This window comes from Dasypus novemcinctus, chromosome 6 (assembly GCF_030445035.2).
Source record: "Dasypus novemcinctus isolate mDasNov1 chromosome 6, mDasNov1.1.hap2, whole genome shotgun sequence".
NCBI lineage: Eukaryota > Metazoa > Chordata > Mammalia > Cingulata > Dasypodidae > Dasypus > Dasypus novemcinctus.
The window spans coordinates 12,814,572-12,830,873 of NC_080678.1; the positions used below are offsets into that span (position 1 = coordinate 12,814,572).

At 53.3% G+C, this 16,302-nt stretch overlaps 1 protein-coding gene across 2 annotated transcripts in view; it reads right to left on the reverse strand.

The window, feature by feature from the left end:
- LHPP (phospholysine phosphohistidine inorganic pyrophosphate phosphatase) overlaps positions 1–14,368 on the reverse strand; it is a 145,482-nt gene extending 131,114 nt beyond the window's left edge. The window contains exon 1 of one of the 2 annotated variants that reach the window (XM_058298171.2): positions 14,200–14,368. In XM_058298171.2, coding sequence (XP_058154154.1) covers positions 14,200–14,324 — 125 coding nt within the window. In that variant the 5' untranslated portion in view covers positions 14,325–14,368. The remainder of the gene's footprint in view (positions 1–14,199) is intronic. The other variant, XM_012529941.3, reaches the window with a different exon arrangement.
- Between the last annotated feature and the right edge of the window lie 1,934 nt (positions 14,369–16,302).

The window sequence follows — 16,302 nt, forward strand, 5'->3', positions numbered from 1 at the left end:
AGAGCAGGGGACTTGAAAGGGGCATGTGAGGAGGGCCTGGCAGCCCAGGGATGGTGACTCCAAATCCCCCACGTCCCCACCCAGGAGGAAAGACCCTTCAGGCGAGTGAGGGGAGAGGCCCCGCCTCAGCTGAGCAGGTGTGCAGATGGGAAGGTGAGGGCTGCAGGCCTGGGTCCAATTCTGAAGTGACAAATGCGACTGACACCAGAGGGGACGAGTGAACGCCTGGCCTTACCTGGCACACCCAGCCTCACGGGCACGCTGCTGCAGCCTTTCACTGGCTCATCCTCAGGCCAGGCTTCAGAGCGCTGGGGGGGCCCCAGGGCCCACCGGGCGGGATGTGGTCTCCCCACCTGGCTCGCCCAGGCCAAAGCCATCTCCACTTGGGGTGCCAGGAACTCTCTCCAGGACGAGGCAGGAGAAGTTCACCCCAGGAGGAAAGGCCTGGGGGCAGCACTTCCCATCACCCGGCTTCCGCCCCCCAATCGCTCCAGGCTGCTCCTGCCTCCTGGGGCGGCAACGCGGGGCTCTGGGCTGGAGGCGTGTCAGGCACAGGGTGGAGGCTCCTCTTTCCACGCTCAGTTTCCTGCGGCAGCCTTAAGCAAGCACCACAAATTGGGAGGCTCAGAGCAACAAAGGTTCCGTCTCCCCTCCGGAGGCCGAGGTCCGCATCGAGGCGTCGGCAGGGCTGCGACCCCTGAAGCCGGGCAGGGGGGGTCCTGCCTTGCCTCTTCTCAGCTGTCCACGACATTCCCACTCTGGGCCCAAATGTCCTCTTCTTATAAAGGTCATGCTATTCCATCTTAACTCAATCCAATCACCTTAACTTGCCTAATTCCATCTGTAATTACCTTAGTTTCAAAAAAAAAGGTCCCATTCTGAGGTACTGGGGGTTACGACCTCAGAGTACTTTTGGGAACACCCAATTTAATCCATAACAAGACTGAAATGGGAACCAGTGGCACAGATATAAAAAACTCCCTGCCTCAGTTTCCTCAGAGAGGGAAGAGGGATCTGTGACGCCTCAGGTTGCGGTGAAACGACGGTGGCCCTGATGAACACGAGCCCTTGGTGCCTCGGTTGTCTTTGTGTACTGGGGCTTCCACAGCAGCACAAGGTGCTCTCTTCTCCTGAGATCTTTGCTTGCCTCCGTTTTAGAAAGCGACGAGGATTAAACCCTCCTCAGGAGACGTGAAAGTCAAGCAGGAACGCTCAGCGCTGGTTTAAGTCAACAATGCTTGGCGGAAAATCACGTTCGTCAGCATGCGCCAGGGACGCCCGTGCTGATCTGGATCGAGCCCAGCTCCCCACGTGGCCGGCCTGCACTGGTTCGGGTTAGGAGCTGCCCTGTGGCCGGAGAAAGGCTTTTGCGCCGTGGGAGCGGGATCTGGCTTCTCAGCCGAGCTCTTGCACGTGTGCTTGACGGTCGTCCCTGGTGGAGCAGTGGCGTAACGCCCTCCAGGGCTGTGCGGAGGGAGGGTGGGGACAGGCTGGGCGCTGGCGTCATCACCCGACCAAGGGGAGCCAAAGGCCCAGGTGACGCCCTTTCCCAGCCACTCTGGCCAGGCCTGCTGCTGCCCCTCCCTCCTTCCGCCGGCCGCGCACCCACCCTGTGGTCCCTCCTGATTCTCCTGCTGACACGCTGCTGGGCTGCGACACATGTCCTGTGTCGTTAGGGTCCACAGTCTGCACGGAGGGAAGGGAGCAGACCAGGGAGGGCAGTGGTGCGCCTGGCCCCTGGCTGGGCCTCTCAGACCAGGCCAGCTGGGAGTGACCTCAGCGGAACCGCGAGGGAGTCAAATAGACACAGGGCAAGCCCCAAGCCAAGCACCACGGGGACACGTGGCACGCCTTTCCCGTGCCTGTGACCTCACCTGCCCAGCAGAACACCGATCCGGAGTGTTCCGGCATGTACTCTCTCTGGCCTGTCTGGGCTACTGGGGCTCAGATCCAAGCAAGGGACATGCTGAGCCCGTAGTGATGGATCAAAATAATAATTAATTGAAACAATGCAGAATCTCATGCCTGGAAATCTGGAAGCCAGAGGAGGCTCGTTTCAGAGGGGGGGGATACTGAGGCCCAGGGGAAAACGAGATGCCTAAGGGCATGGGACGGCATGGGGGTCCTGGGCCTGCAGAGGTCTGGCCTTCTGGGGTGGGGTGGGCGCAGGAAGCAGACCCACCACAGCCTCTCTGCACCTCCTCACAGTGCAGCCTGGGGCAAGTCACTTAACACTCTCCAACCTCGGTTTCCCCCTTTGCTCCCACTTCCCAGGGAGATGCCCCATCACCTCATGCAGATGCCAAGGACTATTTAACATATGGGGAGCACCTGACCCATCACAAAAAATAAATGACAGGGGTAGCGGTGGCGACAATGACAGCGCTGAGGGCGTCGGGGCCCTCAAGGCAGGGGCAGCCCGAGAGGAGGCCAGATGCCCAGAGAGCCAGGGTCAGGGCTTGAATGGTGTCCCCCAGAAAGAATCCTTTGATTTTGTCCTGATGAAAATACATACAGGGAAACGGACTTTGGCCCAGTGGTCAGGGCATCCGTCTGCCACATGGGAGGTCCACGGTTCAAACCCCGGGCCTCCTTGACCCGTGTGGAGCTGGCCCATGCGCAGTGCTGATGCGCGCAAGGAGTGCCGCACCACGCGGGGGTGTCCCCCGCATAGGGGAGCCCCACACGCAAGGAGTGTGCCCGTAAGGAGAGCCGCCCAGCGGGAAGGAAAGTGCAGCCTGCCCAGGAATGGCGCCGCCCACACTTCCCGTGTGGCTGATGACAACAGAAGCGGACAAAGAAACAAGATGCAGCAAATAGAAACAGAGAACAGACAACCAGGGGAGGGGGGGAATTAAATAAATAAATAAAACTTAAAAAAAAAAAACATACATAGGTGGAAAATACAATTCCTAGGGAAGACAGGGATTTGTGTTGAATGTACACCAAGTTCAACAACTAAAAGTCTTTTGGATGCAAAGTAACCACCTCCTCAGTATCATCCCATCCTTCAAGCCACAAAATGCCCCTTTAGCCACTAGACAAGGAAAAGTAAAATGTTGGTTTAAGAGAAAACACCTATGGGAAACGGACTTTGGCCCAGTGGTTAGGGCGTCCGTCTACCACATGGGAGGTCCGCGGTTCAAACCCCGGGCCTCCTTGACCCGTGTGGAGCTGGCCATGCGCAGTGCTGATGTGCGCAAGGAGTGCCGTGCCACGCAAGGGTGTCCCCCACGTGGGGGAGCCCCACGCGCAAGGAGTGCGCCCGTGAGGAAAAGCCGCCCAGCGTGAAAAGAAAGTGCAGCCTGCCGAGGAATGGCGCCGCCCACACTTCCCGTGCCGCTGACGACAACAGAAGCGGACAAAGAAACAAGACGCAGCAAATAGACACCAAGAACAGACAACCAGGGGAGGGGGGGAAATTAAATAAATAAATAAATCTTTTTAAAAAAAAGAGAGAAAACACCTCACTAAATTCTTACCCTTGTGACACAGGTAGTATCTATCACAGGTGGGACACCAAGGTGCACAGAGCCCCAGGGACTTGCCCGAGGGCACATCGCTCCTACCAGGCAGAGCTGGGATTCAAAACCCAGGCTCGGGGAGTAGATGTGGCTGGAGCAGTTGAGTGCCTGCCTCCCACGCAGGAGGTCCCGGGTTAGGTTCCCGGTGCCTCCTAAAGAAAAAAAAACAAACAGAAAACCCAGGCTCCCACCCTCCTGGCCGAAATCACCTTTTTTAAAAAAAAAAAAAAAAAATGCTGCCTCTTGCAACACACAAGCTGGGGTGCTGGCCTCTCCACCTCTCCTGCGGATTCCTCTGAGCAAGCCCTCTCCCCTCTGGGTCCCCTCAGCATCCTCCTCTGCAGGAGGAGCATCATGGGAAAGGGCCACCACAGCTTCACCAGGCCGGCTTCTCAGGACGTCCCTGGGGCACTGGGCGGGGGGCCTGGGACCCCACCGGTGAACTTCCAGAGGAACCTGGGCCACTCGCGCCTCCCAGCCCCGGAGGGCTTCCCACCAGAGGCGGCACCTGTCGGGTGTAAGCTGGAACCCTCCACCCCCCACCCCGGCTGCCCTTGACTTCCACGGGGCGACCCTGTCCAGCAAGGCTGAGGTCAGGAGCACAGGCCCAGATTTCACTCCCGGCGGCAAAGGCTCGGCCGCGCCCTCTCAGGCACCCCCTGCGGTCTGTCCAGCTCCTTCCATACAGTCCAGTCATTACTCTGCCTGGACATGGAGGTTTATTGTGTTTCTTTCCTTGATTTTTGAACAAAAATGGGATTCTATACATATTACCCTATCGTTTTGTCACTTAGCATATGCAATTCCCATGACATATGAATGAATATAAATACGTAGCAGAGCTTGCTCTTTCTAATAGCTGCATGACATTATAGTCTGGATAAGCCAGAACGCTTTCACTCAGCCCTCCTAGTGGACACCCCGGTTGTTTCCAGACACACAAATAAACTCATAAACATAAAAGCGTGTAAATACAATAGGGGTGTGCTGTCCACTGCCCCAGACGTCTATTTTTTTATTTACAACAACTTCCATCATTTCATTGATTGGCCTGATAATAAATAATACAGATTTGAAAGTGGAAAATACACACTGTTCAGTCCTGCCCTTTTATCTGGCATCATGTTCTGGGGTTCTCCTTTGGGGGATAAGAGCTAGGTCTCAGGCTACATAAGAGTTTGAAAACCTGGACGTGGCGTCCAGTGACCTGTGAATCAACAAACATGCCCCTCGAGCGCCAGGGGCTGCCCGGGCCCCCACAGTGTGATGGGGCACCCATGGGCCTGGACATGACCCAGGAAAGGGAGGGGGCTACATCTCAAAATCCCCTGTGCTTGTGGGGAGATACCAAGGAAAATGACTGGAAGGATCCCCAGCAGCCACCCTGGGGAAAGGCCTGGGTGACACAGGGACACAGGGCTTGCACTTTTCACTCCGTATGTTCATGTGGCGGTGGGAACGTGCACAAGAAGGAAATCGCCTGCTACTCATAAGACCTAAACGTGGATATTAGGAAAAAAGGAAAGGTGAGAGTCCACCCCGGCCCCCTCCGACCCGCTGTGGGCCACCTCCTGGCAGTAAACAGAACCAGTGGCAGGGCAGGCCCAGCAGACGCCCCACGTCCAAGGTCCAGGCTGAGTTGGGAAAGATGCCGTGGGCTTAAACGACCTCGGACAGCCTCAAGGGCACGTGTACTGGGACGCACGTGAAGCGCCAGGCCTGTCCCACCACCTGCTGTAACTCTTACTGCCACTCCATCCCCTGGCCCCCTTCCCAGGGCGGGGCTGGCTGCAAGGCCCCCTGGCCTGGCCCCTCGCTGCTGCAGGGCCCAGTGGGACACGGTGCCCACTGGGCTGCAGAAGCACTGCCCTGGAAGAAGGGCTGCAGGCTGGCGGGCGGCACAGGACCCGGGGATCCAGGGCCAGGCGCGCCTCGGGGCAGCCTGGGGCGGGAATTGCTTTATGAGGCCCACCCTGGGCCCAGCCAAGCCGCTTCCTTCCGCCGGCCCCCAAAAGGCAGGGGGCGGGACCCCAGCAGATGTGTTTTAGTGGCCCTGGGACAGGATGCAGTAAATGCCGGGCCACCTTTCACATGCAGATGCCGCAGGGCCATCGGGCTGGGGCCCCTACAGCCCCCCACTGTCCTCTGCCCTGCTCCTGAATGGCTCCCCTGGGGGAGTCCAATCGGCCCATGAATGGGCTCCATAAAGGGCCTGTTGGGGGGACCCTGCCCCGTTCCAGATGGCCCCGTGGCCACGCCTGCACACAAGCCCCAGGGCAGCAAGGGCCCCGCAGGCCAGCACCGGCCAGCACCGTCCCCAGCAGCTGCCCAGGAGGGCTGAGGGGGTGGGGCCAGCGCAGTGGAAGCCCGGCCCCCCTGTCTCCTCGGCGTGCTCCTGGCGGCTCCCCCACACCTGCAGGTTTCAGCTCACCCACCACCCAACCTGTGGGGTCTGGAGCCCCCACCCCGGGCCCCCCACCTCCCGGCCTGGCTGGACTCTCTCCCTCTGACACACTCTCCTTCCTGTGTGGGCCCAGGCCTGGCAGTCTTCCCCAGGGACCTCGGGGGACATGGGCAGGGGCTGCCACCGGCTGTGCCAATGGCACATGTCTGGTGTGTGAGCGGCACTCACTGCTTGCTGAGGGGATGAATGAATGAATGAATGAATGAAGGCACCTCTAATGAGGCAGGGGGAGATGGGCTTTGGAGCAGGAGGACCTGGGTGCCAATCCTGCCTCGGCCACCTTCTCGACTTCCTCACTGAGCCTCGGTCCCCTCACCATTAGAAGGGGACAGTCCCCCCGCCTTAGGAACTGGTTGTGAAGACGACATGGGCAGTCCAGCACTTGGCTGCACACAGCAGCCCCCGCCCCACGCCCCTGGAATGTTGACTATCTTTACTGTGTTTAAATACTACTATAAAAAAGAGTGTTTATCCCCCGTGTTTTGTGCCCCAAAGGGGTGGGAACCAAAATCCCAGGACATCTCTCACAAAAGAAAATCCAGGAAGAAAAGTGGCGGGTGGTGAGTCGTGTCCCCAGCCCACCCCCCACCCCCGGGTTCAGAGAACGGAAGAGATGCTGCTTAAGCACCCAGTGCTCGGCTTCCCTGGAGGAGACTGTCCCCCATCATGGCCGGGGTGGGGGGGACTTCCTTTGAGTTCCCTTCAATGGGGTCGTACATATCAAGAATTCACGGTGCCCTCAGGGCCAGAGACACCCCGAGGGGGCCTGTGGGGCTCTAGAGGGCCCTCTGCTCTCAGGCCAGGCCTCTTGGAGGGGCCTGGTCCTTAGAGAGCCAACTGGGGAGCTGAGGACAGGAAATGAATGTCAGCTACAGCCACAGGGCCGTGGCTCACTCAATGAAAACCCTCCTGGGAAGTCTGTGTAACTGGGGAGCAAGTGGGTGAGAGAGTGAAGGGAAAAGGGGCCTGAAGTCCCTGAGAAGGCCCTGGTAGATGGGGCAGAGGCAGGCGGACTTTGTCCTGAGGCATGGGGAGCTCAGGGGACTCGGAGCAACCAGGCCACCAGTTCTCCAGGCTCCCAAGCAGCACCAGGAAAAAACCTCCCAGGACAAGGTGCCCCTCACCCGAAACAATCCCACATGCTAGCCAGAAGGGAGCTTTCCTGGGGAAGAAATAGGCTTCTCTCTACAACGCTGGCTGCCGTGTGTTTTAGGATTGTTATCATATCGATGTTAAATTTATACAGGGTGGCTGAAGCCAGATTTATCCTCGCCAGATAAATCTGCCTGAGTTAGAGCAAATCAAAACCACACTCTTCCTGGGGGCCAGTTAGAGGACACCAGTGCAGGAACCACGGCAGCTAACCCAGAAGAGGCTGCGCCCTTTCTAGAGCCACCTGGAACCTCTACATGCTCAAGGCACAGTTCTGTCGGGATGGGGGCATCTGCTCAGAAGGTGTGGTACAGGAGCTCTTGACCGTGTGCCCAGGATTCCAGGCACAGAGGCTAGGAGCACAACCCCTGCAGCCAGGTAGACGTGAGCGTGAGTTCAAACCGTGCCCGAGCCATGCCCCCTCCAAGACCCAGGCAAGCTCTCACCCTCTCTGAGCCCTGGTGGCTTCAGTGACAGACAACGATGAGGACAGAACCTACCTCCTTGGACTGTGGGGGATCAGACGGGAGCACGAGGGGGAGCACTGAGCAAAGTGCCCTGCACGTGGAACCTGCTCTCTGGCAGCTGCCGTCGTGGCTAAAGCTGGGGGACTCCTGGAGCCTGCCGGGCCTGAGGGGCACATGCCCATCCTAAGGCAAACGTCCAGGTTGGGAGGCGAAGGCTCGGAAGCAGCCCCTGCTTCCTCCAAGGCCGTGGCTGAGGCCCGTTCTATGCTCCTTAGCAGGAGGTGGATGGGGACAGAGGACCTGTCCAGATTACTTGACTAAGTCGGGTTTTTTAGATGCAAAAGTGACTCGGCTAAAATGAAACGGATTGACGCCCCAAGGGCTGGTGAGGGCAGGGAGCACTTAGAACTCTCATCTACTGCTGGACGGAGTGGAAATTGGTACAAACGCTTTGGAAAACGATTTCGTAGCACCTACTAAAGCTGAACACACTCCTACCTTCCAACCCAGTAATTCCAGCCCTAGGTCTGGCCCAATGGCAATGCATCCATGTGCTCACCAGAGGCACACACTGGAGTGTCCTCAGCAGCTCTTCTCCTATAACCAAAAACAGGCAGCTGCCTCCCTGCAGCAGGCCTTCACCCAATGGAATAAGACAATGGAATGAACGATCTACAGCTGCGTGCCACAAAGATGGATGAATCTCTCAAACAACGCTGAGTGCCAGAAACAAGACGTAAAGGAGAACATGCTATATGAATCTGTTCAGTCATATGAAGTTCAGAATCAGGCAAAAGTAACCTGGGGTGCTTAGAAGTGGGGACAGTTGCTTACCCTGGGGGCGGAGAGGGGCAGGCAGTAACTGTGAGGGAATTCGGAGGGGGGTGTGGTCCCACAGGTGAGTTCAGTTTGTGAAAATTCATCAAGATGTACTCTTATGTGTGCTTTTCTATATGTAAAATTTACTTTAGTAAAGTTGTTTTTAAGTGGCTCTGACTTTAAAAGAATTAAAAGGATATCTAACGAGTTCCTACTGAACAAGGTGCGCCAGACTTCAGTGTTAGGTTGTTGCAGGGTCTATTGCGTGTTGGGCTCTGATATGACCAGGAGCCATGGTGACACTGCCTCGTGCCCCCTCCTTGTCCCCTGGCTGCTCAAGTCGGACACTGGCAGGCATCCTTCATTCCACCTTCTCCCCGGCCCCTCAAATAGCCAATATGTTGGCAGGTGCCATTGGCCCACTTTCAAAGCCTCTGTGTTGCCACCTCCTGGTCCAAGCCCCTCATCTCTCCCTGTGCATACCCTAACGGGTCACCCTTGCTTCTTGCCTCCTGCCCCTGCCAGTCCAATCTGTGTTTCGTCGCCAGAGAGATTGCATGAAGTAGCCTTACTGTAATATTCTGAATTTGAAATACATGCATGTGGTTCTAAAAAATTTTAAATGGTTTTATACGAGCTACAGTCTTTTTCCCACCCTTCCCTCCAACCACCCAGTTCTTCCCTCTTGCTTGTCCCCCAGCTTTTCACACAGGTGGTTCCTCCTAAGAGGCTGTGTCCTTCCCGTTTCTTTTCCTTTTTCTTTTTTTTATACTCCCCATTCTTTTTACTCTGCTCAACTTTTCTCTGTAACACGTCACAATCTGACGTAACACCTATGTGCTTGTTTTCTGTTGTTGTTTTCCTATTTGCTTGTTTGTTGTTTTTTAATGCTTCCTCCCTCAAGCAGACACGTGTCTTAGTTTGCCCAGCTGCTAAGACAAATACCACATAAAGGGTTGGCTTAAACAATGGGAATTTATTGGCTCATGGTTTCGAGGCTAGAAATCTAAAATCAAGACCTCAGCAAGGCTAATGTACCCTAATATAAACCATGGACTATAGTTAATAGCACAATTATGATAATATTCTTTCATCAACTGTAACTAATGTACTGCACAAATGTACAGGTTTTAATAATGGGGAAGGGAGATAATAGGAACTTTATTTTCTGCCTGATTTTTCTGTAGAGCTACAACTACTCTAATAAAGACAAATAAATGAAGATATCACCCAGGCCACAGCTTCTCCCGGGGCCTGGGCCTTCAGGGGCTGGCTTGCCGCAATCCTTGGGCCTCCTTGGCATGCATCTCTGGCTCCTGCTACACTACCATGTCCTCTCCTTTTCCTGCCTTTCTATAAGGCCTCCAGTCATCCAGATCAAGGTCCGTCCTGCTTCCTTTGGCCACAGGTTGACTAAAAATAACATCTTCCAAAGGTCTGGTTTACAGTAGGGTCTCACTCAGAGGGGCACGGCTTAACATTAAGGGCATGTGTTTGCCGGGGTACATGATCCACCCTAGAGTAAGCTTTGAGAAGGCAGGGACTTTTCGCCCAGTGCTATAGCCTCACACCTCGAACAGTATGTTGCATGGGTTGGGCCCTCAAAACTGCTCATTAATAAAGCAATCAGCACCTCTCTGCTGGACTCTCCACCAAAAGACTGGGTTGAAATCCCAGCTCTGCTACGTACCCAAAGTGTCATCTTGGACAAGTCACGGAACCTCTGTAGGTCTCTGTTTCCCTAACCTGAAGAGAAATGTGTGGACTAAATGGCCTTGTAAGGTGTCCTAAGACTCTACAAACGTGGGGGGACATGTCCAAGGGAGCAGGGTGAGGTAAGGATCCTGATGAGCCTGACTCTCATGCAGAACATCACTGACATTAGAGCCCTGGATGGTTCTTCCTCTTTTTCTTCTTCCTTTAGTTAATTAATTACTTTTAAAAACATTCTTCCAAACAGTCCCTCCCTCCAGTTTCTGTATGTAAACATGAGCAGGATCAATACATGCTTGCACTTCTGCCTTTACTACACAAAAGAGAGCACGCTTGCTCTCTTCACTAATACGTCTGTTAGGGATTGAATCGTATACCCCAGAAAAGCAGGTTCTTGATCGTAATCCATTCCTGAGGGCGTGAACCCCCTGTAAATAGGACCTTCTGAAGACGTTCTTTTTAGTTAAGGTGTGGTCATCTGAATCAGGTTGGATTTTAACCTGGATTATTAGAGGCCTTTAAAAGAGAGTGAAATTCACACAGAGAGAGAGAAGCCATAGGAAGAGCAAGAAGCTGGAAGTCAGAAGAACCCAGAAGAGAGAGCAAAAGAGGCCGCCACGTGTACTGCCACGTGAAGAAAAGCCAAGGACCAACACATCGCCGGCAGCCAGCCCAGAACCCCACTGTCTTCAGGGAGAAAGCATGCCTTGCTGACATCTCGACTTTGGACTTCTCCTAACCTCAAAACTCTAAGCTAATAAATTCCCTTTGTTTAGCCAACTCATTGTATAATGTTTGTTTCAGCAGCCAGCAAAGACAATGCCAGCTTCCACATCACTACCCAGAGGGCGTGCTCATTCCTTTTTCTATGGGGTGGTAATTCACCCACCACAGATGGACTGTGATATACCCCCACTGAGGGAAATTTGAGTTGCTTCCAGTCTTTTGTCATTTCATAAGCCACAGATGACCCTGGTACTTTAGGAATCTCTCCTATATGAGGTATAGCTGTAGGACAAATTCCTAGAAGTGGAACTATTGAGGGCTAGTGCCACATTTCTCTTCCACAAGCAATGTATGTATTAGTCAGGGTTCTCTAGGGAAACAGAATCAACAAGGGATATCTGTGGATAGTAAGAAGTTTATCAGAGTCTCTCATGCAGCTGTGGGGATGCACAAGTCCAGGTTCCGCAGGCAGGCTGCAACCAGGAGCTCCAATGAAAGTCCAATGAAGATTCTTGATGAGTTCTGGGAGATGTTGGCTGTCCAAAGATGAGTTGGAAATTCTCTCTCAATGCTGAAATAACGTCCCCTTTTAAGGCATTCAACTGACTGGGTTAAGCGTAACTCATTGCTGATAGCAATCTCCCTGTTGATGTAATTATAACCAGCTATCTATGATTTATCACTGCAGTAAAGTCAACAGTGACTAAAGTCTATAAATGCCCTTGTATTACAGTTAGCCCAGTGCTTGCTTGACCAAACAACTGGGCACAATTACCTGGCCAAGTTGACACAATAGCCTAACTATCACATGTATGAAAGGGTCTGTTTCCCCAAACTCTTGTCAAGAGAAATCATTATCAAACTTCTGGGTTTATGCCAATTTGAAAGAGGACAAGTAGCATCGATGTGTAGTTTTAATCTGTATTTTTCTCACTTTTGTAAGGCTGACTACCTTTCACATGCTAACAGGTACTTTGGTTTTCCTTTCTCATGAATTGTTTATATCCTTTGTCCATTTCTCTACTGGACTACTGAAATTTTGTTGTTGATTTCTTGATTTTGAGACAGTTATAAAGGCCTTCTCCTATTCCAAGATTTCAAATGAAATCTCCTATTTTCGTTTGCTCCTGAAGTAGTTTCACTTTTTACATTTAAATTTCTCTTCAATATAAATCAGATCACATGACATCCTGCCTAAAATCTTTAGTGATTTCCCATTAAACTCAGAATAAAATCCAGACTCCTCTCCAAGACCCTCAAATCCCTGCCTGTCAAAGCCACTTTCCCCTCACTATTCCGGGGCCCTAGGAGGCTCTTCAGCTCTTTGAAGGAGCCAAGCTCTTCTGCCTCAGGGCCTTTGCAGCTGCCATTTGCTCTGTCTTCTTACCCCTCTGATCCAGTCCAAATGCTTTCTCCTCAGAGCTGTCTCTGATCTCCTCTCTAGCAAAGGCCACTTTTTTTTTTTGGTCTTACTCATGTAGTTTTTTGTGTTTTTTTTGTCTTTTTTTTTTAATGTTACATTTAAAAAATATGAGGTCCCCACATACCCCCCACCCCCCTCACCCCACTCCTCCCCCCATAACAACAACCTCCTCCATCATCATGAGACATTCATTGCATTTGGTGAATACATCTCTGAGCACCGCTGCACTTCATGGTCAATGGTCCACACCATAGCCCACACTCTCCCACACCAGTGGGCCATGGGAGGACATACAATGTCCGGTAACTGTCCCTGCAGCACCACCCAGGACAACTCCAAGTCCTGAAAACGCCCCCACAGCTCATCTCTTCCTCCCACTCCCTACCCCCAGCAGCCACCATGGCTAATTTCTCCACACCAATGCCACATTTTCTTCAATTACTAATCACAGTAGTTCATGAATAGAATATCAGTAAGTCCACTCTAATCCATACTCTATTCCTCCATCCTGTGGACCCTGGAATGGTTGTACCCACTCCACATCTATATCAAGAGGGGGCGCAGATTCCACATGATGCTGGATGCAGTCCTCCTGCTTTCAGTTGTAGGCACTCTTGGCTCCCTGGTGTGGTGGTTGACCTTCTTCACCTCCATGTTAGCCGAGTGTGTAAGTCCAATAAACCAGAGTGTGGGGGTTGCAAGTCTGTTGTGGCTCAGGGCCTGGCTGTCACATGGTCAGTCCAGAGATTCAGGTCCCCTGGGTATACACTAAACCCCAGCGCCAACTACAGTTCTGGTAAAAGTAACCGGAGAGGGCGAAGGCCACTCTTGTCCCCCATCACGCTCTCTCTCAGGACCTTATCTTCTTCACGTCGCTTATCCCTCCATGCAGTGACTTGGTTCATCCTTCCACGTCCAGGTTGGCTGTCCATCCCCCACCTATGAGGCCCATAACGCCTTGTATCTCTGGCCTCCTGCTGCCAACCAGCCCACTTCAAGCCCAGTCTCAGCCTAGAGCCCTCTGCTCCAGCCCAACAGATGTTGCCCACATAATGCTCTTATCCAAAGCGGATGCCGAGTGCCCAGGTGGGGAGTCCCTTCGGTTTGGGTCTCTCTTCACAGGCCCTGTCCCGGAGGCCACCCCTCCCCTTCCCAAGTTCACAGACTCCCAAACACCTCCTGCTTTGCTCTGCAGGACAATTTGTTATCTCAGCAGCAATGGTAGAGACGGGTGGGGTGACATCTTGGAGCAGGGCCAAGAGGTCCATCGGCATGGAGGTAAAGGCGGTCCCAGCAAGGTCTAGCCACCAAGCCAGGGTCCCCAGCTGGGGACTCTGGGAGGCCAGGTTCTGTGCCTCCAGGCCTTCCTCACTGCTGATCAATATCAAGATAGCACTGGCTGGTGACACTAACAGGGTTCACAAAACCCAGGTGCCAACAGTGGTTGTGTAAGCTCTTCCTTGCACCAGGCTTGGGCAAGACACCCGGATCTCCCATTGTCTAAGCCAACTGTTAGCAAATAGCCATAGCATGTGGGCTGCATATGCCACCTTGAACCTTCTAGCAACCACATTAACAAAAGTAAAAAGAAAAGGTGAGTTAATAATGTATTTCATTTAACCTAACTATCCAAATGTTATAATTTCAACACGAAATCAATATGAAACAATATTGAGCTATTTGACACTTCTTTCCTGCATATTTCCCGTGTGTGTTTTACACTTAACCACCCATCTCAATTCAGACCAGCCACATTTCGAGGGCTCGGTAGGGCCTGGAGCGAGTGGCTACCGGGTTGGACCCGCAGGGGCCGCCCCATCCCTGGCGCCCCCCGCAGCCCCGGCCCCCGGGCCGCGAAGACTCCGGCGCCCGCCGCCGCTCGCCCGCCGCCGCCCGCCCGCGGCCCCTCACCTCGCCACCGCCTCCACGGAGCCCGCGATGGGCGCGCCGCCGTCCGCGCCGCTGTCGTACAGCACGCCCGAGATGTCGAGCAGCACCCCGCGCACGCCAGCCAGCCGCTCGCCCCACGCGGCCATTGCGCCCCGCCGCCCGCCGCCCGCCGCCCGCGCGCCGCGCCTCCCCGCCCCGCCCGGCGTCGCGAACCCGCGGCCGCGCTCGCCGCGCAAGGCAGCCTGGGAAGCCGAGCCCTCCGGGGCCGGGTCGCGCGTCCCCAAGTGGCGGGGGTGTGAAAGGGGAGCCTTCTCCCCGGGAAATCGACGGACAGCGGCGGCAAGGGCGGAAAGCGAGACCCTGGGAAAGAGTCACTCGCCCTGAAAAACCAGAGCACGGCACTCTGAAGTAACAAGGGGACGCCTGTCGAAGGAACAAAAATTAAAGAGCAGGCAGTCCAGCACTGGTGTCCTCTTGCTTTGGCACGAGCGAGTGACAGCCCTAAAAGCCCGTGGAGAGTGTCGGACCCTTTGACCGGACAAACTCGCACCTGGGAAGTGATGCTTAAGGAAAACTACTCCAAAGACACTGGCTGCAGTGTAAGCTCTAATGCCAAAACAGCTGGAAGAACAGTAAATGTTCAAGGAAGGGATTGTTCGAGAAAGTATGGCATGGCTACTGAATGGAATATGGTGCCACCAAAAATAAAGACTAAGGAACAACATGGGAAATGCTTTTTCTATGAAAAAGTAGAATGCAAAATGGTATTGGACAACAGCCCTGCCAAAATAAGATCGAATAGAGTTAGGCTGGGAAGAAAATGGAACTATTGCCATGAGTTAGACTAGTGAGATTTCGGATGAATTTTTAAATTCCATTTGATGTTATATTATTTTTGCAATAAATAAAAATTAACAGAAAAGAGGAGGAGCTTCCTTAACTGTCTCTCTGACCCTTTCAAATATTTAAATTGAAATTTGAGAAAATGTGACTTCTGGCCTAATTTAGCTTTGAGGTCTCAAAAGAAGATGATCATACAGAGAATACTTCATATAAAGAATTTATCAGAATGTTAGAACTTAAAACCCAGTTCAATGAATTGTGTGTATCTTGTTGATAAGATTACTGAGGGAGCCGTTTACTGTTTGTTTTTTTTTTAAGATTTATTTTTTATTTGTTTCTCTCCCTCCCCTCATACCCTCTCCCCCCCCCCCCCCCCCCCCCGTTGTCTCCTCTCTGTGTCCATTTGCTGCATGTTCTTTTTGTCCACTTCTGTTGTTGTCAGCGGCATGGGAATCTGTGTTTCTTTTTGTTGCCTCTTCTTGTGTCAGCTCTCCGTGTGTGGCGCCATTCTTGGGCAGGCTGCACTTTATTTCACGCTGGGTGATTCTCCTTGCGCATGGGGCTCCCCTACGCGGGGGCACCCCTGTGCACATCAGCACCACACGAGGGCCAGCTCCACACGAGGGCCTGCTCCACACGGGTCAAGGAGGCCCCGGGTTTGAACTGTGGACCGCGGACCTCCCGTGTGGTAGATGGACGCCCTATCCACTGGGCCAAGTCTGCTTCCCTACTCTGTTGATTATATAGAAGTATAGAATGTAGTTCCTGTCCTTTAGGAGTTTACAATCTGGTCTGGGGAGAAAAGAGTAGTGTGCCTTATATATTGGCCAGGATCTTAGTTGCAAACAGGAAAAACCACTCCAGCTATTGGGATTAGTTTACACAGGGCATTAAGGAGCTTATAGATTTCCAAGGCTGGCAGAGGAACCAAGCTTGAGTTCTCTGCAGCTAAGAGTCACGGAGCTAGGAGCAATGCCCAATTGCCACTGATGGGCCGAGACCTCTCTTTGGATCTAACAAATGAAGGGCATAGTGTAAATTAGGCTTGCATGTGGCAGCATGTAACAGAAACTCACTTGTGGTTGTGCTACCAAATAGGGGTAACCTTTTCTGCATAAACAAGAAGCCAAGAGGAAGGAGCCCTGGCCAGGTCCAGCAGCCCCAGCACCGTCAGTGACCAGGTTTCTTCCATCTCTCTGCTCCATCATCCTTGGTGTTCAGCACTCACTCTGGTGCCTGCAAGATGCCTCCTGCACCTCCAGGGCATCACTGCCGCATTTC